The sequence below is a fragment of the Anneissia japonica genome, unplaced genomic scaffold (genome assembly GCF_011630105.1).
Source record: "Anneissia japonica isolate Jap-2015-1 unplaced genomic scaffold, ASM1163010v1 scaffold287728_len311106_cov174, whole genome shotgun sequence".
In the NCBI taxonomy this organism is placed as follows: domain Eukaryota; kingdom Metazoa; phylum Echinodermata; class Crinoidea; order Comatulida; family Comatulidae; genus Anneissia; species Anneissia japonica.
Window position 1 is genome coordinate 39,874 of NW_022700489.1, and position 27,556 is coordinate 67,429.

A 27,556-nucleotide genomic window follows, 5' to 3' on the forward strand; every position below is an offset into this window, starting at 1 on the left:
TATGTGGCATTCCAGATATAGTGATTTAGAAATTCATACAATGGTGTCTAGCCTGGTGTATGTTGACTTGCATTAATTTAGATTTAACCACATTATTATTATAGTCACATTACCACTATGCTGGTATAGCAACTATCAATATTTTGGCAAATTCTTTTTTTTTTTCTCAGAAAATGTCTAATGCATACAAAATTCTCAAAAATCATAACACATTAATATTTTATCATTTTCACATTGACAACATTTAGCGATAAGCCTACAATGTGTTTGATCTAACTGACTTTAATAATATTACTATTCAGTGACTTAAACACTGTAATGAAATTAATTCTTGGCTATCCTACAAAATCAACTCCTACACAGTGGGAAAATCTAATCAATTTCTGCATAATAACATCTCGACGGAAATAATAATGGTAATTGTAATCTCCATTGATTCATTATTTATTCATCCTTATTCTCACCGCCTTTAACTATCCTTAGACTTTCTTTACAAATCATTTAATATGCAGGATCACATTAGCCATCTACAATAAATGATAGATTTTCTCAATTCACCTTTTCGTCAACTTACAGCAATTTCCTTTTTTTTTGCACATCAAAATCTCAGAATTTACAGACTGAATAATTCTGGGTGTAATTCCAAAATATTTCAACCTAAACACCGACTTTTCATTTTCAAACATTTATAAAAATATTTACATCACTTAAAAGAACAATTATCTTTTCATTTAAAACTAATTTTTTTTTGGTTTTTTTGGTGATAATATGAGGTATGTTGTGGCAAAATGGCTAATGTAGCAAAAATTGAAATTCAAGTTATTGGTATTTTGAGATACCTGAGTATGTGATCTTTAAAATGAGGAGTTATTCATTCAAATTGGATATTTCAAGCCTAAATTATTGGAAAGAGAAAGTACAGTACTCTTATAGAGTCAAGATAAACATTATTTTGAGTAATTTCCTTTCAAAGTTATTTGTGCATACATTGTTTAATAGAATTAACTATCAAAATAACGTTAAATAAACAATTTCTTGACCACTTCCATTCCAGAACTAATACTTTGGGACATGATTAATAAGACATTAAACTGTTGATCTATAGTGAAATCTATAGTGAAAAACAAATTTGGATTTTTAGGCAATTTTTTTGAGCTCCCATATTTTATAGCAAATTTACTCAGTAATGGACTGTGCGACAACTTCACCATTTCGCCACGACATGTCTCATACAAATTTTTTTGTATATCAAATGACCCAATTAAGAAAGTACAAAAAGTGGCAGGATGAATTTTTTATCAGATTTTAAAATTAGGTTTGTTTTATAGTTGACAGTATCAATAGTACAAATTGAGGTAAAAATATGTTTTTACATACATTTCTTAATTATTAATATTTAAGCATTTTTATTGGTCAAAATCTGTTCTGCCACCAATTGAAACCAATTAAATTTCTGTAGACACTTTGCTATGATCTCATTTTCATCATAGTTTGCTAATTTATATGATTTTATAGGTATAATTTTTGATTTAGCTTTAAAAGAAATTATGTTGAATTAAAGTTAATTTTAGACCAAACATGTTAAGATATTCTGGCCACCACTTTACTAGAATGCCATAGCTTATGAATATAATGTTTTTAAAAGTGTTTGCTTCAATTCCATTTCCACAATTCTTGATTCTTATATTTCTAATTTTTTATATGTAATATCTTTTGTACATTATCATTTTAATCAATAGTGTTGTTAGTGTGTGAATTTGTTTTAATTGTAAATCAGCTTTCTTGCTGCCAACTGAATACAAATAAATTGGAAAAAATGAAATAACAATATTATGATTTTAAAGGTGTAATTTATGATTTTTTACTTAAAAATAATTTTAGCAAATTTTAACACAATAATTTTAACAAAAAAAAAAAATGTATTTACTTCCCGCCACTCATTAGAATTTCGTCACGCAACTTATTAGAATTCCATCCCTCCATGTACGCAACAACACCAAAAGCTATCAATGCCCTCAACGAGGGGTCAGATTTCCCTGATGAAAGCAAAGTGGACATGGTCAAGCTTTGATTATCTAAGGTCTTGAAAGTGGTCCAGGGGGCGAAGCCTCCGAAAGTTTTGACAATTTAGGGGTTTCAAAGGCTTATTTAAATGATTTTAGAGTCTAGTAATGTGTAGAAAATACATATAATATATTTTCTCCCCGACAAATTGTGCTTTTTCTCCCTCTCCCAGATGGGGAAGCAGTGCCCCCCACCCACCCCGCTGGCACCACCCCTGATTCACATTAATGATATTGCCTATGGTTATGAAGCATTAGTTGCTACTCAAATGTATGCATTAAAGTTTACAGTACAATTTTATAAGTTAATTAAAAAAAATTGTTTCCTGTTTGTCCAATTTGTTCATTCCGACACACCACCAAAATGTTTTTGGCTGCAACTTAATGATTTGATCAAGTACCATGTTTTCTTTTTTTTTCTTTTATGTCAAATTAAAATTATCATTACTTTGCTTATGATCATAAAACAAGTTTTATTAAAGGGATAGTTAGAGACTAGATCTATAAATAGCCATTGTTCTGTCCTGAAACTATAGGGAGTGTTTTGGTTTTCACCCTTTTCTATTATTTCAATGACTGATTTACTGACTATATTTCAGTATTGAATTCATAATATTATTCACAAACTTGAAGAAATAAAAAAAAAAAAACCATACAATTACAAATATCAAACAGGTAAGAAGAAAAAGTAAAACGCTTTGATCACTAATAAGAATAATATAAGCTTTAAAGATATTTCTTAACATGTGGGACCACGGAAAAGTGGTCGTTAATTAGAGAGATCTTAAAATAAACACTGTTTTTGTGTAAAACACACATTAAAACATCTTTTTCTTTCAGATCCTGGATTTAAAGGGAATGTAAAGCAAACCTAAAAATGTACTTACCGCATTCCAAGGAATATTGATGTTGTAACCCTGCCCACGTCCCTGTCCGATGTGCTCTGAATTACTGTCCACTAAACGAGGGTAGTATTCTTTATTGTCATATCGATGAATGGAGCAATATAAAACACTGCCAAAAATAAAGAAATAAAAATACATAATATTAAAGTTTTAAATTAGATAATATTTCGAGCTATTGTTGACAGCTATGCCACATTTTAAGGGTCCACAGGACAGCCTCCAGCACTCCGGCAACAAGTCAAGAACCTCCCGGAAAAAATAATTTATCTCAATCCTGCAAACTAGTTATAGTTTAACCAGGTTTTCTCACATCCCTGGATCTATTTATCCTAGAAACTCATTCAAAGACAAACTTTAAGTTTATATTGTGATCTATTAAAATATGCTATTAAACCAAAACATATTAAAACCAAGTGACTCATATGTAGTGAGACCGAATTCATGATTTATATCGCAATTGTAAAATAATAATGACACAAGGTCCAAACTCAGATTTAATTGCCAAGAGCATCAACTGCACTTGCGCAAAGGTTAATTTCACAGTCTGTTTTTAAAATCAGTTACTCACTCACCACCGGTAAACCATCTCTGTATAATTATACAAAATAATTGAAAGATAAGACAGCAAAATAGACACGATAATTCCCATAGCTTCTAAAAGATTATTTTCTCAATGCATTTTGCGTACAACTAAAGCCCCGACAGGAGATCATTGTATTTTTTCCTGACCTCTATAAAGATCAGGATTATCACTCTTAAACAATCAAAACAAATTGAAATAATTCACAAGCTTGTTTGTAAAACAATTCTTGGTAATTAGTATTGTACGTCACTCACCAAGATGCTCTTGCTAAGGTTAGTCTTTAATCATTATCATAATTAATGTTTGTCTCTGTTCATTTAAAATTAAACCCAGAATATTGAGTTAAATCTTTTGAATTGCATGGAATCTTCAATCTAGGAGTTATTAATATTTTATTCATTTTCCATAAGAGTTTTCTCCCGAAGCCATTTTAGCCATCAATTTTACCGAAAAAAATTAACTGGCCAACCAGTTAATTTTGTTGTGTTTGTAAATGTAAAATGTTGTGTTTGTAAAATAAAAAACCATAGATTAGGCCTAGGTAATCAAGCCTGGCCTTATTTCAGTATTAATGAACATCATTCCAATCCATGCCTAGGCTAAGACTGTATGTATTGTTGTTTTTAAATTCATTAAACCCCACTCAAAAGGAGTAATGCCCTGCACTCCGTGCATAGCCAAATTTTTATAGGAAAATTTACCAGTAAAAATGTTCCAACTGGGAAACACTGCATTGGATTTATTTTTAATTTATATTTATTTTTATGACTCATGTGACTTCAATTAAATTTAATTTTCAATTTATTTATCAAAAAAGTGTTATTAGCAATGAAATACATAATATAATAAAAATATGAAATGGACAACTATAAAAAGCTCACAGAGCTTGTACAAACGCGGTGTCCAATACCATTTCAAAAGTTAAAGTTAAATAAAATATGTTTAAAATTAAAAAGCATTCAATAATATAATTAAAATATTTCAGATTAGGATAAAATATGAAGAGACTGACTGGTCCCTTCTACATCAAAAAGGGACACTCCTCTTAAACCATCCTTCTACTTTTGAGTTATGCTGAAAATAACAAACCCATTATTTATTTAAATTAATTATTTAACAAAAATTAGGAAGAATGCACTCAATTGAGTGCAGTAACTCCACCACACAACACAGATATTACAACTTCACATAACCTCGACCAATCTTAAATCAAACCAAAAGTCTTGATAATATGTAACCAGCTCTGGCAAAGCCAGCCATTTGTAGGAAAAATTCAATATTATATTTTTGGTATATTTAGATTCTGCATGAATTTTTGTTCATTTGACAGAAATTGGTTGAGTATAATACCAAAGCTATGAATATTAAATTCATTCGATATCAGCCATGTAGGCCGGTTTTAAGAAAACACCTTATAAAAGATTAAAGAAAACAGCTTTTAAAAATTCCAAAACCTATGTAATAGTTTATTAAGATTTGCATTTTAAAAATAATTGATATCCCTTTTCAGTTAGATTTAGTGATTGACATTTTGCAGAAATTTTCTTCAATATATTTTCGTTTACATAATGCAAAAACATGAAAATATTCAAAATTCTGATTTTCGAACGTTTTGGGTGCTTGCGGGAAATTAGAAATTGCGATAAACGATTATGGTGAGGGTTAGTCAGAACCAGTCAAATAATTCTACTAACTGATCTGTGGAGCGAACAATACACTCTTCATTTTTCTTATTAGAAAACATTTTTTTTACTACTGACCTGTTAGCGCACCCACAGCCATGAAAACAATTTTATTCATTTTTATTACATCTGCCGCCATGAAGTCTCCTGATAAGAAATCTATAATTTCTGCCTGACAATCAAATAAGTATAATGCCTTTATCTGATTACCAAACTGATTACATCCCAGCATCGTTACAACCATGCAATATGATCCCAAGTAGGGGCCTACGGTATACCACCTATTACTTTTTATACCTCCTACACGCAATTTTTTCATTCATCAATAATATTTCATTATAATTTGTTATTCTACATTGAAGTTACTGGCAAGCCATTCTACTAATTGAGAAAACATTTTATGCCCATTCTCTGAAATATTAAACTATAAAAAAAAAAGACTTTGTTTTTGCATTTATTTTGCCTTATTTCTGAATACAGTTATAGTTGTAGTTACTGGAACAATATTTAAAATTTAATTTACTCCTCTCAATTAGCATTACCATTAATCATTTCTTTTTCTTCTGAAAAATTTTATTTTTGGTATAATTTTACTGCTTTGATATACCTTTGGATATTTATAAAACATAATAAAATATTTAATTTTTATTTCATTTCAATTTATTTATTTCGTCTAAAAAACATTAAAATTGACAAACACAAGATAACAGACAGCAAAAAACACACAGTTGGCCGGATAGGATTGCCAAAAAGTGAACTGAATCACTGTCTAGTGGCTCTCCAAAGCCAATGAGAACATAAATTAAATTAGCATAAAATATTCAAGTAAAATAGGCCAATCAATCAAATTTAAATTAAAAATATATATGTAAAAAATACATACTTAAAGTTATTAAAAACATTAATCATTATTTTTTTTTAAATCTTGTCTTTTAATTAGTAATTTATTTGACCTATTTATCAAAATCATACTCATGGGCTTTTGCTTGGGGGAAAAATCTATTGTGAAGTAAAGTGTGAGATTATACAAAAGATGGGTTTACTTCTGGGGAATTATGGTGATGATATCTATTTATTTTTTTTTCTTTTTCTTTTTTTTGTTATTTCCATCACATTCAACAGCGAGTACACTAGCCACTTACAGGATGAGAATAATGCTTTATAAACCAAGTCTCTTTATGAGGCTAAGGGCGTGGAGTTGATTTTATTCGTGAGAAAAATTCCTGCTGTGACAGGAATTGAACCCAGAATTAATTTCCTGATTTTTTATTTTGTTATATTCTTCTTTTTCGAATGTACTTAAATATGATTTTATCATTTTTTTAAGACGATTGCATTTTAAAATTTGTATTTAAATGACGAAATACTGTTTTTTGGATGTGATAAATGTACATAAATATTTATAATTTTATAATTTTATTTTAAATAATAAGAATTATATATATTTCAAATTCCTTTCTTTTCAGTATATTTACTTACTTACTTAATTACTTACTTACTTACTTATTTATTTATTTTTAATATTTTTTAATTTTTTTTAATTATTATTATTATTATTAACCTGTTCTGTTCTTTGTCAAAAGATTGAAAATAAAAAAATAAATAAATCAGAAGGCAAGCATCTTTAATAACTACTGAGCTTCTCAACTCCACTTTTATTTAATCATGAAATAATAACAGAACCATTACCTCGGATCATATTCAAACAAATATTGAATGCCTTGGCCATGATGCACATCAAAATCAACAATTAATATCCTACAGATGAAGAAAAATAAGAAAGAGCTTTATCAATCCCTGTCACACCTGTATTTTTTTTAACAAATTTTGAATTAAAAATTTATTCTAAACAATAAAATATAAAATTTAAAAAAATATATATAGTGAATTTTTAAAATCAAATAACTGGAAGTGTTTTTAGCATTGTTACTACTTTTTTTTGCAATGAAATTATGAGTGAATTTTGAACATACGCATTAAAGAATACTCCATTCTATTATAATATAAATTATATCAACATAGTCGTTATTCATTTTCTTTTCAAAATATAATTAGACTAAATTAATGTAATTATTTCAAATGACAACAAATTGATATTTTATAATTAGTTAAAATGAAATTTAAAATTAATTCAGATCCTAAATTAATTATAAAATAATATCTAATTAATTCAGTTCCAAATGTTGGCAAACTTTGTTAAATTCAAATTAAATTAAATAATAATATTTTAAAGGCTTGATTAAATTTTGAAGAAAAAATTAAATTATTTAAAATTTACATTTTAAAACAATTAATTGCTTATGCGAAATGCTTTTTTTTTTGTTAATAATAATTAATCATTCTATGAATTACTTTTATAATTAGTTGAAATGCAATTTAAAAATTAAATTAGATCCTAAAGTTGAATTTAAGATTTTAATAATTTAGTTCCAAATGTTGGCAAACTTATTTAAATACAAAATAAAATAAATAAAAGACTTGATTAAATTTAGAAGAAAAAATTAAATTATTTCTAATATAAATTTTAAAACAATTCATTGATTATGCAACATGCATTTTTTTTGGTGATTAATAATTAATCCTTCTTTTATTAACTTTTTGTAATTTTAAACTGATAGATATACATTTGTTTTAAGGCGAGATTTTTTTTTACATTATTAAACGAACAAGCCGCTGCGAATAGTCAGGGTTTCGAATGAAAATAAAATTTTATTTTTTGACAAATTTGACGAACCCGATGCCGCGAAAAAATGAAAATTAAAAAAAAAATAATTAAAGGTTTATTTAATTTCATTATGCCTGCTTCCTAATTATATAAATTTAAAGAATTTAACGACCAGAATTACTACACTACACTATTTATATTCAAACATAACATTTTATTTATTTTTTTTATATTATTTATTTATTTTTTATTTTTTTATTTCCTCCTTCATCTCGATGTTAAATGGCAAAACCATCTGCGAAATAAGAAAACAAAAATTAATTTTTTATTTTTTCCACTCTCCTATATGATCTTTAAAAAAAATAAGTTTGCAAAACAAGGAATAAAAAAGTAACTTTTTGAAGGTTTCATTCAATTTTTAAATATTGACTTTACTAGTACTCACGGTAATTAAACAATTTTATTACTGCCTGTGTTTAGAAGTGATCAAATTCTTAACAATTGTTTTTATAATCAAATTTTTAAAACACACTTTTAGACTTATTTTTAATTGAATTCTTTTCATGTTGATATTTTAGTGTAATAGTATTAGTATTCATCCTTGTTTTAATAATTTTATCGTTCATTGATATCAAATTGTTGTTTTAATCCGGACCATTTGGTAGATCAATTTGAGTATGCTTTGTCAATTTTACTATTGTACATTTACTTTCATTGAATATATGTATCCTGAATAAATATGTTGAATAAACTTTATTTATCACCATAATACATCTTCAACAATGTTTATGTCTCATATAATATGTTTTCAAGTGTTTTATTGTTTGAGAAGATTAATAAAATTCTCATGAGAATAAAAACAATGTCTCAGACAATATGTGGGTGATAAATATTTTATCTCACCTCTCAAGATTAAACTTCTCTTTGGCGAATCGTGCGGCTATCGCAACATTGTTGAATATACAGTAGCCGTTAGCAATGCTTTCCTGTGCATGATGTCCGGGAGGCCTAGATTGGATAGAAATTGCAGCAGCATAGCAAAACACCAACATTAATATATAAGACTACAGGGCCATACCCAGAATTACAGTGGGGGTGTGACAATGGATAAAAATAGGCTCCCACCAGAGGGAGCGTGTGTCTATTGCCTTATACTGTATTATGTCTACTAAATTATCTGCATGCAGATTCGGTTTGAGAAGTTTGTAATTACTTACTTCTGCACATAACACCTTGGTTTCAGACGTTGATGTAAAAACCAAAGAGTTGAACTCTCAGTCTCGGGGTTAAACCAAAGAGTTGAACTCTCGGTCTCGGGGTTAAACCAAAGAGTTGAACTCTCGGTCTCGGGGTTAAACCAAAGAGTTGAACTCTCGGTCTCAGGGGTTAAACCAAAGAGTTGAACTTTCGGTCTCGGGGTTAAACCAAAGAGTTGAACTCTCGGTCTTGGGGTTAAACGCTCGGGTCGTTGTAACGCAATCCTCCTATCATTTTATCTCGAAAAGTACTACCACAATCGAGAGGGCGTCCTTCAAAAGACAGTAAAAGGTGTTTGTTTCAAACGTGTGCAGCATCTCTATGACGCATGGTCGAGTTTCAAACGCAATTTTGTACGAGTTCAAAAATCTATTCGATTTCTAATAGGCCGCCCCTACCTAGTGGCAGTATTAGCCATCATGCACCTCAACCGGATTCACTTGCTCTTACAGGATTAACTGTCAGACAATAACATAGTGTCTATGCCCCCTGAGGGGGCAAAAGACAAAAAAAAAAAAAAAAACTAGATTATGGGGTCTCCTATAATCCTTTGTGACATCAAGGGAGAGATCTGGCAGGAAGCTTTGGTATTGTAGGGTTCAACTTCAGCCTTGTATATTAGTAGGATTATCCTATAGTGTGGACCTAAACAACATTAACCTAAATGCCATGTTTGTGAGACAAATAAGATAAATAACATGTTCTGGATTTGTCAGTTAATAAGTTTATTTGACATAAAGGTCCATAACACATTATATTTGAGGGGAAAAAAACAACTCATACAAAAGAAAAAAAAAATACAGTTAAACTTGCCTTAAACTTGAATAATTTTTAAGTCTATCTTATTCTACATGCCAAATTGTTGTGTTTTCCAATAATTAACCACCATAGTAAATCAAAATATGCCATTTTGGATTTGAATTAGGCAAGTTCACCTGATTGTTTACATATTTAGTAGAATATATACATATATTAAGTCTTTGTAACCCCTCATTGTCATAGTTTTTTTGAGGATTCACCCCCTGGATCAATTTTAAGAAGTGACGCCCGGCCATGCCTACTAACACTCTTTTCGTGGTGTTCCCTATGTTTCCCCCGTTGGAACATAGGGAACCCCCCCCCCCACATAGGAGCCCTGTCAGGCAAATCCTGCTGTCACCTCTGTTGACTTGTCCAAACGAATGTTGCACATAACCTGATAGAACTTTGACTGTCCAGATTATCTGCTGTATGCCCATATATAGCCATGATGTGCCTATATATGGTCATATATGGCTAATTTCTTTTGAACAGTACCGAAAGCAATAATCTTTAATTTTTGCCATAATAGCAGTACTTGTCAATGACATTATTAGAAAACAAAATTGAATTTCATATTACATATACCTTACAATTGCAATTCCATTTTTCAACTGCAAAGGGAAGAAGAAATGAAATCCATCAAAAAAGTTTACATGGTATGATCATCATATATAACATTATCTCCAAAGTCAGTATCAAATAACACAAACGTTTATGTAATTGCTGTGAACATAGATCAAGTTTTTGAAAATTTTATGAGCATTATGATCACCACTTTTAAGTAGAATTACTTTGGCCATTTACTTTCGAGATAAGAATTGAAATTTAATCCTGTATGCAAAATTAATATCTTGACTCTGCGACGACTCATGCATATTTCACAATGATAATTTTTCGATATTATACTCTGCTTTTTTTTTTTGTTCTCTTTTGCAGATCTACTGTATGAATACCTTGAAGTAATAGGATTAATTATTCATTAGATTTTAAGTACAGTATATGCATTTCCTTTCAATTTGCAAAATTACAGACTTGTATTGTGAAGATAACTGAACTTCAATGAACTTTATTTATTGAAAGAATATAATACAACTTGCAGTTATTCAACTAAATAGTTATAACAACATTTAAAACACTCATTATAAAAAGAATTCACATAAAAATATTCATACAAAAATAAATAAGATACAAAAAAAATGTAAAATGTAAATTGGAAAATTACAAGGTACTACCTGTGGTCAAATATGTAATTGTGGATTTCATGTACCTGTTTGTTTTTCAACAAGGACTTTAAGAACCTAGATTTAGTACTTTGACCTTAGTGGTCAAATTATTACAAAAGAGTATAACATAGCAAGAAGTCCGATTGTCAAGGATTTCCTGAAACGGGATCCTATCTCAAAAATACTACTACAATTAGAGGGTGGCCTTTAAAAGAATGTAAAAAAGCACTTGTACCTAATGCGTGCATCAATATACGCATATTATACTGAAAGCACATGAGTTGTAGATATGATGTTATAGATCATAATGGCTGATCGGACATTGTGACATCATCATACTGCCATCTGAATTTTAAAAAACTGAATTTTATCTACGTCATTTTTGAAAATATGCATTTGAGCGTACCTGGCTTTAATTCTTGATCGATCATCTCAGAACTTTGAGTATATTATAGTTGAGACAATTTCCTTTCAAAAATTTTTTTTTACATTTTGATGATGTCATCATGGTCAAAATAAATGTTTTTTTCTGACCCCCCTCATTTTTCTTTGCTCCAATATTTGATGACCCATATCATCCTAACATTTCATTTCTAAATCATATTCAGTGGACATGAACTTCAGATCAAGGTTGAATGTCATGTAACTTCATTTTCCGTGCGCATGTCATCACGTGCACGTACGCGTGCGTCAAAATTTTTAAATGCTCAAAATCATGCCTAAATTTTAATCAGTTATAGCTCCTTAGGATGAATGGTGACCCTCCTCCAAAAATTTTTATTACATATTCTAAAAGCTCATGAGTTGTAGTTATCACTTTATATATCATTATGGCTGATCGGACATTGTGATGTCATCATATTGCCATTTGAATTTTAAAAACTGAATTTTTATTTATGTATTTTTATACATATTTGAACGTATCTCGTTTTTTTTTATCGATTGTCTCCCACCGTCGAGCACGTTATAGCTGAGACAATTTCCTTTCACAATGTTTCCCTCATTTTTCACTTTGATGACGCCATCATGGTGAAAATAAATGTTTTTCTAACCTCTCCCCACCTCTTTCTTTAAATTTTTGACGATCACGAGAGAGCGGATGACTTGATATTTTCCTGCACAGTTTGAAAATCCTGACCACAGTATTTTTCCATATTTCACTTTTGAGCGCTGCGAGATTTCTTTTGCCTGACAAGCGGATCACCTAACTCGTCCTCAGTGACGAGTTCAAATCTAGTTATAATATTTAAACATTTTGAACAATTCATACAGTAGATTCATGCAATTAAGGTTGATTTGATTTAAATTTGCATTCAGACTAAAAATATGAAGAATTTTGAGAGGCCTTCTAGGGGGCTTAGGCCCGTCGCTCACTGGACTCGGCACATTCTGCGCTGACTAAGGTGATCGCTGTTGATTTAGAGGTACATATTCAGGCTAAATACTGTCACAAAGTCATCTTGTTGCAATTTTTGAATCAAATATTTAAACTATTGGACAAACTTAAATTGCTGAATGGTAGAATAAGATGTTTCTTTTGACTAAAGATGGCCAATTATTCAGAAGAACATTGTATGACTCTCTAGTCTAGGGCTAGGCCCGTGTTCACGCGACGAGGCTATGCAAAAATGTTCAAGTTTTCCATTTGTTTCTTTCAATCCATTTCAAATCTAACGGGTCAATACTGTGACGTTAATTAAAAGAAATATTTACCAAGGCTTTTCAGTAAGTTATTTTAAGATAAAATGTATAAATACATAAGTTTGAGGCAAGTTTAAAAACTGTCAAAATTTACTTGAGCAGAAGCTTTAATTGTGTGAAAAAACTGTCACATAGCGGTTTGTTTTGATGTTATAACAGCTATAACTGCTTTGGTTTGGCGACTAATTCTGTCTTTGTGTATTAGTAACATAGAGCAACATGTATGTAGGCTTTGGAAAATTAATGCAACTTTGAACGTGAATAAGCTTGTTATGGATCATGTGAATAAAAATATAAAAGAAAAAAAAAATAGTGAAATATCAATACTGTACAAACCTCGCCACTGACAACCTTTGCTGTAAGACCAATAAGCGAGCCAGCTGCTAAGCAAGCAGTTACAAATGTATCCTGTTGAAATATAAATAAATATAAAATATAAAAATATGGATAGAATCGATAATTTTTTTTGGAATCTCTCGTAAACTGCTGCTAGAAATTAAAGGAAGCCTTCGGCGCAGCAATAAAGCTCTTGATTTTAATCAAAACGATACAAGTTCAAGGCCGAAGTTGGCTGCTGGGTTTGTGTCCTTGTACATTTGTATCTATGTTTGCGTCTCTTCACTGAGGAATATAAATGGGTGCCTGGTAGACAGTTTAATGATTCAAATATGGTTGTATAAAATTACATGCATGATTAGAAATACTCCCTGGGGGGCATGTAATGTTGAAAGTAGACTATTCTATATCCAATGAACATTAAAAAAAAATCTATAATGGGCATGAACTTTTGAAATGAATACATGTGCTGTATCAGTTCTATAAATAATGTTAATTAAAAAAATAAATAAATAAACTCTAGATACAAACAGCAGACAAAAAGCCTAATAAATAAGTTAATATCTCCTGGTCATTATATACAGCGCCTTTCTTTACAGATACGCAGCGCTCAAAGTTTCTCGATGATCATTGGGTAGTTGCTTTAATGTGTTGTTGAGCCTGCCATATTGGTGCAGGAGCAGGCAAACCCAACAGGCATCAAATCATACTCCTGGGTGGAGAGAAGCAAGTAGAAACTGCCAGTTGTTCAAGGACACAAGCAAAATTTACAGCCAGGAATTGAAACCATGACCTCAATGTTGTAAAAAGCAAACCATTCTTGCTGCGCCAAACTGCTTCCACAAGTTACTATTAAACTTACTATCTAAAAAACATTATGTTCACAGTTTAAACTTAGTTGTACAGCTGTCTGTGTTGAAAAAAAACCTAGTAAAATTTAATTTGTAATTTATCACTGAATGTTTTTTTTGTTATGTTTTATCTAAAGCATAATTTTAATGGAATTTATTCTCATGCTGAACAGGTGGAATATATATTTAATAGTGATCTATGTCACTTGTTAGAAACCTCTGTCTAAAATACTGATTTTTTTTTCCTGATACATTCATGTGCTGTTATATTGTAGCCTGTTTTTATTTTTTACAGTGTATTTTACTACTTTTGAGTATTACAGTCACTACTCTCTGAAAAGAATTCCTAATTTTAATGGAATTTCTTTTCACGCCGAAGAGGTGGGATATATATTTAATAGTGATCTATGTCGCTTGTTAGAAACCGGTGTCTCTATAATCCTTTATTTTTTTTTTCCGATACATTATTGCAGACTGTTGTTATTTTATACATGTATTTTACTACTTTAAAGTATTAAGTCACAATCTGAAAGGAATTGAGTGACAGCGTTAACCAATTTTAATATTCAGAAATAATGTATGTCGCTTGTTAGGAAACTTATGTTTCTTTATCCTTTTTTTTTTCTCATACATTCATGTGTTGATATATTGTAGCCTGTTGTGTTAAAAGTATTTTACTACTTTCAAGTATCACTGTCTATAAGGAATTGAGTGACAGTGTTAACCCATTTTAATGTTGAGATGTATGTCGCTTGTTAGGAAACCTATGACTATTCATCTTTTTTATTTTCTGATACATTCATGTGTTGTTATACTGTAGCCTGCTGTTTATTAATGTTAAAGGTATTTTACTACTTTAAGTCAATTTCTGAAATGAAATGAGTTTCAGGCACATCTAAACTCATTATAAATAATGTTCAGAAATAAAGTTGGGACACACTGCGTATAGTGGCGTATCTAGAAGTCTTGAAATGGGGGGCTGATGGAGGGGCGCGAATGTGAAGTGGGAGGGCTTGATGATTAGTTGATGTGCGCTAATTCGCAAAATACGGTGATTTTAATTATTTGACGGTGATTTTTTTTTTATTTTTGGGGGACATGCGCCCCCGCACCCTCCCCTAGATACGCCACTGACTGCGTACAACACATTGCAGTTCAGCTCTCTGTGAGAGTTAGACAATACAACACCATCTGCTGATTGTCGGTGGCAGTCAGCGTGGATCGTCATCGTCTGTTGTGCACACATCATCACATTGCGTTTTCTATGGAATTGCGTTGGCGACAACCGTACGGAGCAGTGTGTTACAGATTTATCAAAATGGGAATAGCCTATTGTACTCGCAGTCAAAGTAAAAATACACTAATTGAATACACCTGGAATAATATGCAAGGTAAAAGAACTTTTGTATACCGATCTACTAAATTATGGAATAAACTCCCGGATCATACTAAAACCAACTTTAAATCTATGACACTTTCAAACTTTAAGCATTCTATTTCTAATCCTCAATAATACCATCTTAATTTAACATGATTTTCTCTTACCTTGCATATCCATATTTATTATTTAAATTTTATATTTTCTTAAGTTTCTTTCAATGTTCCTTTTAAATTTTTTTTAATTTGTAGTCAAGTTATTAATATTTTTTGGTTACTATGTGTATATATCTGCTTTTAAAATTTTGTAGTTAAGAACTGAGCCACTTTGGAAACCAGTACTATGTATTGAAAGTGTATATTCAGTATAAAGAAAAAAAAAATAAATATTGCATCTAAAAGTATAAAGCTACATAAAATACGTTAGACAAGATAACCACACGACAACATATCGCATTGTTTATATTTTTCAACACTGAGCAAATTTTTATCGTGTCCTTGTGGTGTCATTATTGTGTCTAGTGTAAATGTAACCTCCAGAAAAAGGTACAGTAATTTACAAGGTGTGACTTCTGTCCTTTGCAAGGCACATGCGCATCGTTTCTCTCCACACAGAAAGATAAATGGATACCAAGGAAATTCCCCCATAGGCATCGTTCCAATGGATAAGATAATAATGTGCTAAAGCATTCAGAGACAGTGTTGTAGAGCATAAGAATGTACATATATGTAGAACTGTTTATTCAATAATAAACCAAGCACAATTTTATTTGATGTAAACTTACTGCATGCTTTCGTCCATCAACATGACTTGATTAGGTTATGTGAGAAAGGCATCCGTTGCTGATAATAGACCCCGGGTACTCAACCAGCGGCAGACCGACATAAATTGAGTCAATTTCTTTGTCACCCATTCTATTTAATAGCGGTGGATTAGAAATACTGTAGAAGGGGCCAGGAAAGAACTTTCAGAGATAGGGGAAAATACCACCTCAGCCCCACCATAGTTGGGGCTGAGGTAAGAAAATGTACGATTATCGCACCTCTAGATAGTCGGAAATGGCACTTTGATACTGAAATTTGATTATAATTTTCTTTTCTTCTCCATTTTATGTTAGAATTTTGAAAAAAAAAAAAAAAACTTGTGCCCCAGGTTCTCCTTACCTGCCACTAGAAACTTTCCTGCCACAAATATATCCACTCACCAGTGGTTGGCTTTGAGGTGAGCAAATTATTAACAGATACCTACATTCCTGAAAATTGCACTTTCAGACACAAAAATAAATTTTAGGAGCAGTGTTTTTAACAGAGTAACAAGCCCCCGAGCATGCTGGTGCTGCAAATGGTTAGACATTGCATCATATCAACCCTCACATACTGTAATTCATTAACCCCATTAGTCTCCCCTCCCCATGTCAATACCCTACGCCACTAGATGCAGTGTGCTACACTCAAAAAGCCACAGGCTCTTGTAAACAATGCTAGAGTAGTGGTGTCTGGTAGTGTTCTATATACAGAAGAACTTTTTCTAAATATCGGCCAGAAAATTATTTATCTTCAGCAATGTTGCGCGGGCCGGATCAAAATCTTTGGCAGGCCCGAGTTGACCCGCTGGCCCGGGGTTGAATACCGGGAACATAGACGAAAGCTTGCAGTAAGTTTACTGCTTGTTTTATTGTTATTTTAAAAACAGTTCTATAGTCATTATGAGCAAACCAGATGAAATTATTCAAATAATGTAAATATTATTATAATTATTCATGCTACCAAAGTTGCTTTGTGTAAGCTATTAAAAAAGAGCAATGATTTTCCCAATTTGACAATGACCATTCCAAGCCCACTTGTGTAATTACAGTAGCGATGTAGTAGTAATGAATTCTATATTGTATTACTACATCAATTCCCTTTATTTGCAGATAAGAGTCATATTACAACCAAAAAAAAAAGAGATCGCCAATCTCCGGAGAAACATAGAAGAAAATATTGTTAAGCAAGCAGCTCTTATCACAATCCTGAATTGACGCTTTCAAACCAGATTCCATTATGGATGCAAGGTTGGAGTGGAGTTGGATAACTTCATAGTTAAGATGCTGGCCTTCCAATCCCAGGGTCATAGGTTCAATCCCTGTTACGGTATACAGGATATCTATTTCAAAAACTCTCATAATGAGACTTTAATACGTGGTGCATCTTGCGAAGCGATTTGTCACTTAGAAAAGTGATTAGGTTCGCTGTTTGGCATATCCTTTGCCTTGGGCCTAAATCAATAAACGAATAAATTTTATTTCAATTCAATTTCATTATCAACAGGAACTGCATTTTCTTTTAAAAAGCCTTACTGTATATATGAGACAGTATAACGGATTTGCCACTTAGAAGGAAAGTCATAGATTCGCTGTTTCTTTGCCTTGGGTGTAAATCAAATAACAAATAAACAAATAAGTTCATTTCAATTAAATTTCATTATTATCTTGGCTATATTAAAATCCTATGCTTATATTGCACTCTAAAATAACACACACATCTGTTAGAAAAGTGTACAAAAATTTAAAAAAAAAACATCATGACATAAAGCAGAGACAAACTATAGCATATCTTGTGGTGATATTTACAAACAGATAAATAATAATAATAATAATAATGCTTAACTTATAGAACGCATATGGAGACCTCTACGTGCTTAACATTTATAGCATGAAAAAAAAAGACTGACCAAAAAAGTAATACTTAATCTAACCCTAAACCCATGCTAACCCTACTTTTTGAACTGAGCGTGGTTAGCCGTTGACGCCGAAAGTACTTCAACTACTTTTGCGGTATTCTTTATAACATATAGAGGGTGCTTCACCAAATACAAATATATTTTATAACCTTTTCGCTTTATGATTTATTGTCAGTTTTTTTAATATCCTGATTTTGTTTGATGTTGATATTTTTGGGTTTTTTTTTTTTGTTTTTTTTTGCTATTTCGATGCCAATTATTTTTTTTTTCCCCTTAAGTTTTTTTATGGTTGTAAAATAATAATAATAATAATAATAATAATAATAATAATAATAATAATAATATATAGTCATCTTCAAAATTATTTTTATTGAGTAATTGATTCATGATAACAATAATTAATTAATTATATATTATCATTAATTAATCAACAATAATTAATTATAATATTTATAAAATAACTTTATTGCTGTGTGTATATAAAATTATTATGTATTTTTAATGGTTATTTGTATTGTACTTTTTAAAGTACAAAAAAAAAGGAAATTGTACTTTCTTTTTAAAGTACAAAAAAAGTATATTGTACTTTAAAAAAAAAGTATATTGTACTTTAAAAAAAAAGTATATTGTACTTTAAAAAAAAAGTATATTGTACTTTAAAAAAAAATTATATTGTACTTTTTAAAGTACAAAAAAAAAGTATAAAACCATTAAAATGGTTATTTATATTTCAATAATTAACTTATGACAATATTTGGTCATAATGATTTTATTTATCATTTTTTTTATGGCGGTTAATCTATAATTTGTATCATGCTTGTATAATCTATGTCTATTTTTTTTTTTTTTTTTTTTTTTATGTCTGTATTAATTCATTTTTACCTTTTTATATTGCAAATATTTTTGCCATTTGCTACTATTTTGCAAAGGCATACCAGAATAAAAAATAAATAAATATTTAAAAGTTTTATGACTTTCATTAAATATTTTTTACCTCTATTAAACTCTCTTTAGCTGGACCAAGCTAAGCCAATTGCACCCATCCAATATTTTGTTTTTTGTGGAACCAGTCCAAGCTTATATTTGACGTCACCTCAGGATACACTAGCTATCCCTTACTCCATTACTGACTTAAAAACTGTAAGAATTCTTTTTTTTTACGATGATCCAACATTTTTTATCTTTGTTTTCCGTAGAACCAGTCCAAGCCATGAGTACATTTGACGTCAACTTTGGAAATACAAATCCTTACTACGTTTTGATGACTTAAAAACTCTTAAAAACTGCTTAAAGTCTTCTTTACAATAATCTTTCATTTTTCATAAATGGTAAAAAAATATCAAAGAACCTTAATATACAGAGTAAATTCACTCTTTCTCTCTATTTAAATCCAACTGATGAAAGTTGTAAATTGGAATTAAGGAGCATATACTATGTCTAATGATTATAACTTTCCAATTTTTTAAATTTTTTTTTCCATTTTAACTTAATTTTCATTATGTCGTGATTGCTATTTAATGTGTTGTATTCACATTGTACTTTTGTGGAAAGAAATAAACTACTGTAAATGTATATTTAAAATACAGGTTTTTTGCAAAAGGTACATTGTATGAGCGATGATTGATTACTGTGTAATATAGCTTGCCTTCAATTTCTTTAAGGATATTTGGTTTTTACGTAAAACTTTCAATCCCGAAGCCTCATAAAGTTCCTTCAAGTAGTGACATGTCTCTGGCATAAATAATAAAAAAAAAAAAAAAGAAGAAATAAAAATATACGGGGCTTGACATGCCAAAACAAGTATCAATGAAACATAAAAATTGCTCTGGCAAAAACAGCCATTTTGTAGGAAAAATCCAAAATTATAGTTTTTGGCGTTTCTCGATTCTGTGTGGCGTCTTCTTTAAGACGGTGTTTATTTGATGAAAATTGGTTGAGTATTTGCAAAGTTATGAATATTTAAATCATTGAATATCAGTCATGTAGATTTTGTGAAAACAGTTTCAACAGCTTCCAAAATATATAGTTTGTTATTAAGATCTAGTTTAAATATATTTTTCAGTTAGATTTAGTGATTGATTTAATATATCTTCTTTTATAAAACAAAAAAAAAAAAACATGAAAATGTTCAAAATTCTGATTCTTGAACATTTTGGGTACTTGTGGGATATTATAAATTGCGATAAACGGAGGGTTTTTTTCAGAGCCGGTCACTTATTCATATTCTCCACATTATAAAGCATTAAAATTATAGGTCATACCGGAATCGACTACCAAATACATGAGTAAGAATATTATACAGCTCCATATTTTTATGCGAATTACTCATTTTAACAATTAGCGACGGTACGCTGGTTTTGAGATGACAAGCTTCATATAACGAACATTTAAAATTAATACAATAAATGTTTTTCTTTAAAATAATGTAATGGCTTTATTTTTCTATATCATAATATTATAATATAGAAAAATACTATAAATGTTAATATTTTGATGCACTAAGTCTATCTTAAATTTAGATATTTATGGTAGCAGCAAGAAGAGAAAAGAGAGATTTTATGTGCAGATATGTTGTTAAATTAAGATGTGTTGATATTCACGGCCTGCCTCTCGGGAAAATCTGCAGCTTCATGACTTCAGGTTACTTTCTCACTACGATTACATTTGTTCCGAATGAATCAAGTATATGGATCAATATAAAGAAAACATTAAAAGCACAGTAGTTTACAGAGTTCTGCATTAATAACAAAGTACTGGTAAACAGAGTCTGACTTACCTTGCAAATGAAGATAGAGTCATAGGTATTTGAAAGTTCCTGGATTTGGTCCAGAGCCATTGTGGCTGTAGAACGCATTTTGTTAACATAATCTTGACTACAAATAGAATTAAGAATAAAAGTAATGTAGCAATAGCGGATCTGTCTCTTAACTATAAGTTAACAACAATAACAATTGTATACACACACATCCACACACATATACTACAAAACATGCACAAAAAAAAACATGCACAGGAGTTGCTCAAAATATCTGATCTAATAAATTGCATATCTATTTACTATCAAAGTATACTTTTCAGTTCTACTTTTTTTTTAGTCATATTTATATTCACCACTCAGCCTCTAAAAAATAGTGGTCTTAACAAGATCTTGAAATAATTGGAGTGGATTTTTTTTTTTTTTTATCTCAGTGCTTTGCTTGTAAAAAATAAATTATTATCTAGCTACTATTCATCCTTTTTATCTTAGGAGTTAAAATATTCATGTTTTAACTAACATAATTGTTTCATTATTGAAAACGTTTTTAAATCTGCCAGACTGAGAGACTTTTATATATTTGTGTGTGAATATTAAATGTACAGAATTTTTATCTATTTTTAAACCTACATTTTGTGATGAATATTTTAATGTTTCGTATGCATTTATATTTACATGTACATGCCATATGGAAAGCAAATTTCCAACCTGCATTTATAAGTATGGACCAATAAGTATTATCAATATCCTATCTTATATGTGTGTGATAAGTAAACATTTTTACATGTTTACTTAGTATCTATACATAATTACTTTACAATTCCACATTATAAAAATTATAAGAATATAAAGTGCTCTCACCTGTGACAAAATAATAATTCTTCATTGCTGGCCAGTCTTGCCTGAAAAATGACGACCATTAATCTAATTAAAAATATGCTTAAATACAGGTCCATATTACTTCACTAATGTACTATAAAATGGCACAATGAAACTCTACAACACCGAGAAGAAAAACAAACTTCATTGTTAAGAATTGAATGTATATTAATCAGATACGAAGCTAGGCCAGAATGGTTGGATTGGATTGGATTGGATTTATTCTGTGTAAACACCAAGGATAGCCCACGAAAGTCTAGAAGACTTATTTCCAGTGTGGTCCTTCTGGTGGTGATTGGACAGTACACCGGGAGACAATCCCCTACTCTTTTCCGAAGAGTGTACGGTGTTCTTTAACGTGCACATGGGCCATAATCCACACGGGACCAACGGCTTAAACGTCTCATCCGAAAAACGGTGTGCTATTGTAACTTGTATTTCAGCCCTATAGCTGAAACACAAGGAGAGGCAGCGATGGGGATTGAACCGGGGACCTAGAGATCTCCACGGTTCAGCGCACACACAGTGGCTACCACCAGATTAGCCGACTGAGCTAGGCTGCTCTTTGTGTAGTGTAGTTGTTGTGTAGTGTAGTGTAGTGTTGTGTAGTTGTTGTGTAGTGTTGTGTAGTTGTAGTGTAGTGTTGTGTAGTTGTTGTGTAGTGTTGTGTAGTTGTAGTGTAGTGTTGTGTAGTTGTAGTGTAGTGTTGTGTAGTTGTAGTGTTGTGTAGTGTTGTGTAGTTCTTACCTGCACTTGCACACATCTGTCAAGCAGTCCATAATCTTTCAGTTTTTTATGAATCTTGGTGAGACGTTCGGGACATTCAGACTTGCCATGCTCACTGTACAAAACGTGGAAAAATAAAACACTTTACAATGCAATACAATAATGCTTGCAGAATTAACAATATATATTTTACATCTAAATAAAAATCGGCTCCCAGCGGGAGCGTGTGTTTGCCTTATACTCTATTATGTTTACTCAATTATCTGCATGGGGATTTGGTTTGAGAAGTTCGTAATCCTTGACTTCTGCACATGTCTTGGTTTCAGACGTTTAGGTAAAACCAAAGATTCTCGATCTTGGGGTTATGTCTTTAAAACGCAATCCTCCTATTATTGTATCTCGAAAAAGTACTAGCACGATAAAGAGTGCGCCCTACAAAAGACAGTAAAATGCTTTCTCATCGAACACGTGCTGCGTCTCTATGATGCACGTTCGAGTTTCAAACGCACTTTTGTTCGAGTTCTGAACTCTATTCGATTTCTAGGGCGCGCCCCATACCTCATGGTAGTAGTACCCATCATGCACCTCCACCGGATTTACTCGCTCTTACAGGAAGCACTGCCAGACGATAACATGGTGTCTAATAGAGGGATTTAGCGATGGTTGTTTACAGGCGGTCACATGACCTAACTTGGGTATACATGAAAAACATAAAGTGCGAAAGCATGAAAAGATAATGTTATGGTTGTGAAAACAACCACCCACTGGTAACGTGAGAAGCACATGGCTAGGAAAGGCAATACGATTATTCAAGATAGTGTTTATTTACTTATCCTAGCGTTCTCCTTGGATTGTATGCTTTGAAATATAAGTGATCCTTTATAAACCTTAGCTAGCCCTAATTTCGTAGCATAAGTTCGTGGGTCGAAGACCACCATGCATACCTAACCATGCCGTAGATGTGCAGGGGCCTGGGCCTAACATTTGTCGAAAAATCTCAATGTTTGTCAGTATCCTTTACAGCATTAGCAAACAATTAAGGCAGAATTCTTAAGTTTAATTTCCAATCAATTTGGTATAGTTTACTGGGAATTATGATGATCTTTAGCAATAAACAAGGGACGGGCGCGACAGCAATCTCCATGTAAAACACCGCTGCGTCAGTGGACTGTTTATATCCAACACCCAAGTTAGGTCACATGACGCCCATCGCTAAATCCCTCTATTATAAGTACTGAATACATGAATGAAGTAAGCTATGTAAGGCTTGGCTGAACTTGATGCAGGACAAACATTTAGCTCAAATCCACACCACATTCTAGCTGACCTACTGTGTTCTACAGTAGATACAGTACATTGCATACCGTTCTACAATTATACACTGTATATCTTATAATTTTTTGTCTATGGTTTTTTTTATTTGTATTTTTAAAACTTAAAAGTTTTGAGCAATTACAGTTCACAAAAAGGTTTTTTTGAAAAGACATAAAACACTGACTTGTTTGATTTGAGCAAAGCAACTTTATAACAATTAAATGCTGTATGTATGTTTTCTTTTTTTTTTTTTGGTACATTTTAAAACCATCTGACTTTACTGTATATCAGAAAACCATCTAAAAAAAAGGATCCTGGACTTTGTACATAGGCTTTGGTTAAAGAATATCAGTATTTTCTGGTACAAGACTTTTAAAACAATTTGACTCCCTTAATGGGGGATCATAGCCACTATCTAGTGGCTATTATAGGTTCGCTGTTTAGCATTATCCTTCATGGCCTTGAGCAAAATCAATACTACTAAAATGGATGTTTCCAGCTTTCAAACTGTTTTCTTTTTTATTGCTACTTATTTCACATTTTTTTTTTTTTTTATAAGTGGGATGGGGGGGGGGTTGGGGGTGGTAAACACATCACCAACATGGTGATCAATTTAAAGTGTCAATAATGCACAGGGTGCCTAAATTGTAAATTTATAACACATATGTACCATGCTAACAACTGATGATAACAACATTAATTAAATGAAAACACATAACATGCAGTGAGTCACGCAACGCTACATTAACCGCTTCAAATGTGTAATGTGACTTCAGTCATTGTCTCCATTCCTTAAAACGTCACAAGGAAGGTGCCTGCGCACATGTTAAGATTTGAGTCGCAATTTTGAGGTCGGAGGTTGAAGAATTTGCCGTAATATCTGTTTGTGTTATTTTACTACTGATGCCATGGAGGTCATATAAAAACCACTTTTGTTTTAAACATCAGTCCCAACCATGCTGGCACTGAGGTGGGTGTGGCCCAACTTAGGAGAAATGACGCCATTGCTGACTGTCTGCCATTGCAGACTGTCTGCCCACATGGCAGCTACCATAGAGAAAAAGAACATACTTATATAAAAAAAAAACAAAAAAAAAACAGAAAATTCAACAATGTTTGATATGCATGTTGAGAGAAAAAAAGTTGTTTGACATAAAACTTGAGAATGGTAGTGAGATACAGATTTTTGAATATTTGAAAACTGGGGTGGGAGAGGGGAAAGTGGAAAAAAGGGTGGAACACCCCTTTTCCCCCAAGTTTTTAAATATTTAAAAATCTGTATCTCAACCGTTCCCAAGTTTTTCATCTAAAGACTTCTCTCCGTCTTAGAAAAATCAATTCTACAACATATTAAAACACTTTTTTTCCTCTGGAGCCCAACTTAAAATTGTATATTGTATGGATAGGTTTATTCAGTGTAAAACACCAAAGATAACCTACAAATGTCTAAGAAGACTTAGTCTCTCTACGAGAGAGCAGCTTAGCTCAGTCGGCTAATCTGGTGGTAGCCACTGTGTGTGCGCTGAACCATGGAGATCTCTAGGTCCCCTGTTCAATTCTCATCGCTGCCTCTCCTTGTGTTTCAGCTAGAGGGCAACTTACAATAGTGCACCGTCTTTCGGATGGGACGTTTAAGCTGTTGGTCCTGTGTGCATCTACAGTATGGCCCATGTGCATGTTAAAGAACGCAGTACACTCTTCGGAAAAGAGTAGGGGATTGTCTCTCGGTGTACTGTCCAATCACCACCAGAAGGACCCCACTGGAAATAAGTCTACTTCTAGACTTTCATGGGCTATCCTTGGTGTTTACACCGAATAAATCGTAACTTGCATTTCAGCCCTCCAGCTGAAACACAAGAACAAGCAAATGCAAAATTGAATTGGGGACCTAAAGATTGCTACAGTTCAATCAGTACACACAATGTATGAACAATCACGTTTTATCTGTTTTCAATTGTAAAGTTATTTGTTTGAATGAAGTTTACACATGAATACATCCTTATGATGAAATTCAAATTTGTATGACTGTGGTTCATGAAAGGAATTCAACCAACGATAACACATTTTTTACTGTACTCCAAGATAGACTACAGTATAAAATATTGATTTAATTGAACTACTTCCTCTAGTGAAAAAATATAGTATTCATGAATTTGTCAAATCAATTTTTAATATGGATACAGTGGCGGCGATAGGCCCGACATCACAAGGCTGCAGTGGCTATACAGTCACACTGATTGACTCGGTATAGTTGAGCTCTCATGCCTGGCATAAAAATGTCCAGTGTCCACTCACCTGGGTTGACCTAACTTTTGACCTACATCCTTGGTCACATTTTGGAATTCTAGGTCAATCCAAGGTCAACCCAGGTCAACCTAGCGTCAATCTTGATACCTTGCCTGGGTTGACCTGTCTGGGTTGAGAGCAATTCCAATCCATGGTCGATCCGGGTTGGTTCAGACTACAAATTTCTCAACCGTACTAAGGCTACGGCCACACTAAGAGTCTCAAGTCTGGCTTGACTCACCGCGGGTGAGATTTCAAGCCAGGCTCGAAATTCTGTGTCGGTCACACTACCTGAATTTAGTTGGATTGACCTCCAAATTAGGAAAGTTGAAACAGGAAGTTAGAGTGCCGCCACAATCAAAATACCGGCCCCGCGCGCGAAACATTCTTTCGGTCGATCTTTACTTCCTTGAAATCGAATACGAACACATGCTGATCAATTCTATGCTTTTTATTATTTCAATTTTACAACAAATTTGAGATCACGTTCAAAATGCACCCGACTTCGTTAATCGCATTACTACCGTTGCTGGTTAGGATAATCGATGTAGATCACAGACCTATGAAAATGGACAGTATATTAGATGATCTAGGCCTAGGCCTAGGCTCGGATGTAATGGCGATGCTAGTTTTCGGATTGATGTGCATTTATAAAAGACAACTGATGATTGCATCTTATTATAATACACACATGAAGAACTCGCGGGTTTTTTATTCAAGAACTTCTAAACGCAACAGCGTCATCGACTGTGATTGGTCGACAGCCGACGAAGAAATGTCAATCCCGGTCACGCCAGGGTCAATCCAGGGTCAATCTGGGTGCTGAGCCGGGATCGAGATAGGTAGATTGAGATCAAGATGACGCCAGGCGCGATTCAATCCAGGTGCAGTCACATTACGAAAATCTCACCCACGGTGAGTCAAGCCAGGCTTTAGACTCTAGTGTGACCGTAGCCTAGAAGTCAAGCCAGCTGGTTTGAGGCTGTAGTATGACCGTAGCCAAAAAATATTAAAAGCCTGTTATACTTGCAACGATCTATAAAATCGATGTTCCTACTACGATTTGATCGTTTTTTCAAAGATTATGACACTATGTCACTTCAATTGATTGGTCAAAATATTTTGTTATCGTATACATGATAAATCATTTAATATCGAATTGTTCTAGTGCAAAAACTTCTCTTATTTCATTTATTTTCTATGAACAATAGTGTTTTAGCATTTTATCGTACAGACGTATTATTATCGTTGCAAGTATAAATAGGCCTTAACTTGCCGATCCAAACAAAATTTTTATGATTTGTGTTCTGGAAAAGCAAAATCTGTGGAGATACCAAACTATAAAATCTGTCCCCATAAACCCTCCAAAGAATAAATTTTGTGAACAAGACAGAGGCTCATAGGCAGCCACATTTTTTGGGCCCCCCCCC

General features: G+C 32.1%; 1 protein-coding gene across 1 annotated transcript in view; it reads right to left on the reverse strand.

Moving 5' to 3' along the window:
- Window positions 1-27,556, reverse strand: part of LOC117103333 (histone deacetylase 6-like) — a 77,421-nt gene that overhangs the window by 32,592 nt on the left and 17,273 nt on the right. The window contains exons 5-12 of the mRNA XM_033243872.1: window positions 22,548-22,641; window positions 21,783-21,823; window positions 20,943-21,039; window positions 13,217-13,288; window positions 10,542-10,567; window positions 8,802-8,906; window positions 6,923-6,991; window positions 2,951-3,077 (exon numbers count right to left, since the gene is read on the reverse strand). Of these exons, the coding sequence (XP_033099763.1) occupies window positions 2,951-3,077; window positions 6,923-6,991; window positions 8,802-8,906; window positions 10,542-10,567; window positions 13,217-13,288; window positions 20,943-21,039; window positions 21,783-21,823; window positions 22,548-22,641 (631 nt within the window). The remainder of the gene's footprint in view (window positions 1-2,950; window positions 3,078-6,922; window positions 6,992-8,801; window positions 8,907-10,541; window positions 10,568-13,216; window positions 13,289-20,942; window positions 21,040-21,782; window positions 21,824-22,547; window positions 22,642-27,556) is intronic.